General features: G+C 62.3%; 1 protein-coding gene across 1 annotated transcript in view; it reads right to left on the bottom strand.

The window, feature by feature from the left end:
• Nucleotides 1-161: 161 nt before the first annotated feature.
• LOC104080430 (GDNF family receptor alpha-4) overlaps nucleotides 162-801 on the bottom strand; it is a 6,964-nt gene continuing 6,324 nt past the window's right edge. The window contains exon 3 of the mRNA XM_009582828.1: nucleotides 162-519. Coding sequence (XP_009581123.1) covers nucleotides 170-519 — 350 coding nt within the window. The 3' untranslated portion in view covers nucleotides 162-169. The remainder of the gene's footprint in view (nucleotides 520-801) is intronic.

Genomic DNA, 801 nt, shown 5'->3' with positions numbered 1-801 from the left:
AGGGGAGGGAGCCACTCAGGCAACAGCCTATGGGTTGTGGTGGGATGGGTGCCTCCAGACAGGATCCTTCAGGCGGGTGCATTGGCTCTGGTCACCAGGCTGTCACCGGATGTCACCTAGGCTTGTCCAAGGGACAGCTCTCCATGTCGACCACCCCAGTGTGCAAACGTTACCTGCAGACGTAGTTTTCCCGGCAGGAGTCCAGAGGCGCCAGGCAGTTGGGCTTCTCCTTGGACTCATAGGAGCAGGCAGGAACGATGGTCTGCCTCCGGCGTTCGGCACAGGCTGTGTCATCGCAGGGGCAGAAGAGCAGCTCGTGGGTGTACTCGGGCGGCACGCGGTCGAAGAACTTGCGCAGAGCCTTGTGGCACTTGGAGCGGTTGCAGGTGTCGGCCCGGGCCAGGCGCCGGATGCAGAAGGAGACGTACTCCGTCCGCAGCCGCTGGCACATCTCGTCCACGTTGCAGGCTTTGGCAGCGTCCAGACACCGGTTCACCTGGGTCACCTCGTTCTCAGACCCTGTGGGGTGGTGAGAGATGGTGATGGGGTTTTGCACCGACCACCCCACTAGCAGCACCACCCCATGCTGAGATCTTCATCCCCATCCTGCTCCCATCCATGGCCACCTTGGTGAGACCACCACCCGCTTCGGGAACGACCACCCCACTAGCAGCACCGCCCCATGCTGAGATCTTCATCCCCATCCTGCTCCCATCCATGGCCACCTTGGTGAGACCACCACCCGCTTCGGGAAGGCAGTGGCCAGGGTGAAGTCCGCATTTGCTCTCTGTGTCCTGGCAG

This window comes from Fulmarus glacialis, unplaced genomic scaffold (assembly GCF_000690835.1).
Source record: "Fulmarus glacialis isolate BGI_N327 unplaced genomic scaffold, ASM69083v1 scaffold17188, whole genome shotgun sequence".
Classification (NCBI taxonomy): domain Eukaryota; kingdom Metazoa; phylum Chordata; class Aves; order Procellariiformes; family Procellariidae; genus Fulmarus; species Fulmarus glacialis.
This window is presented reverse-complemented; position numbering and strand designations above follow the sequence as displayed.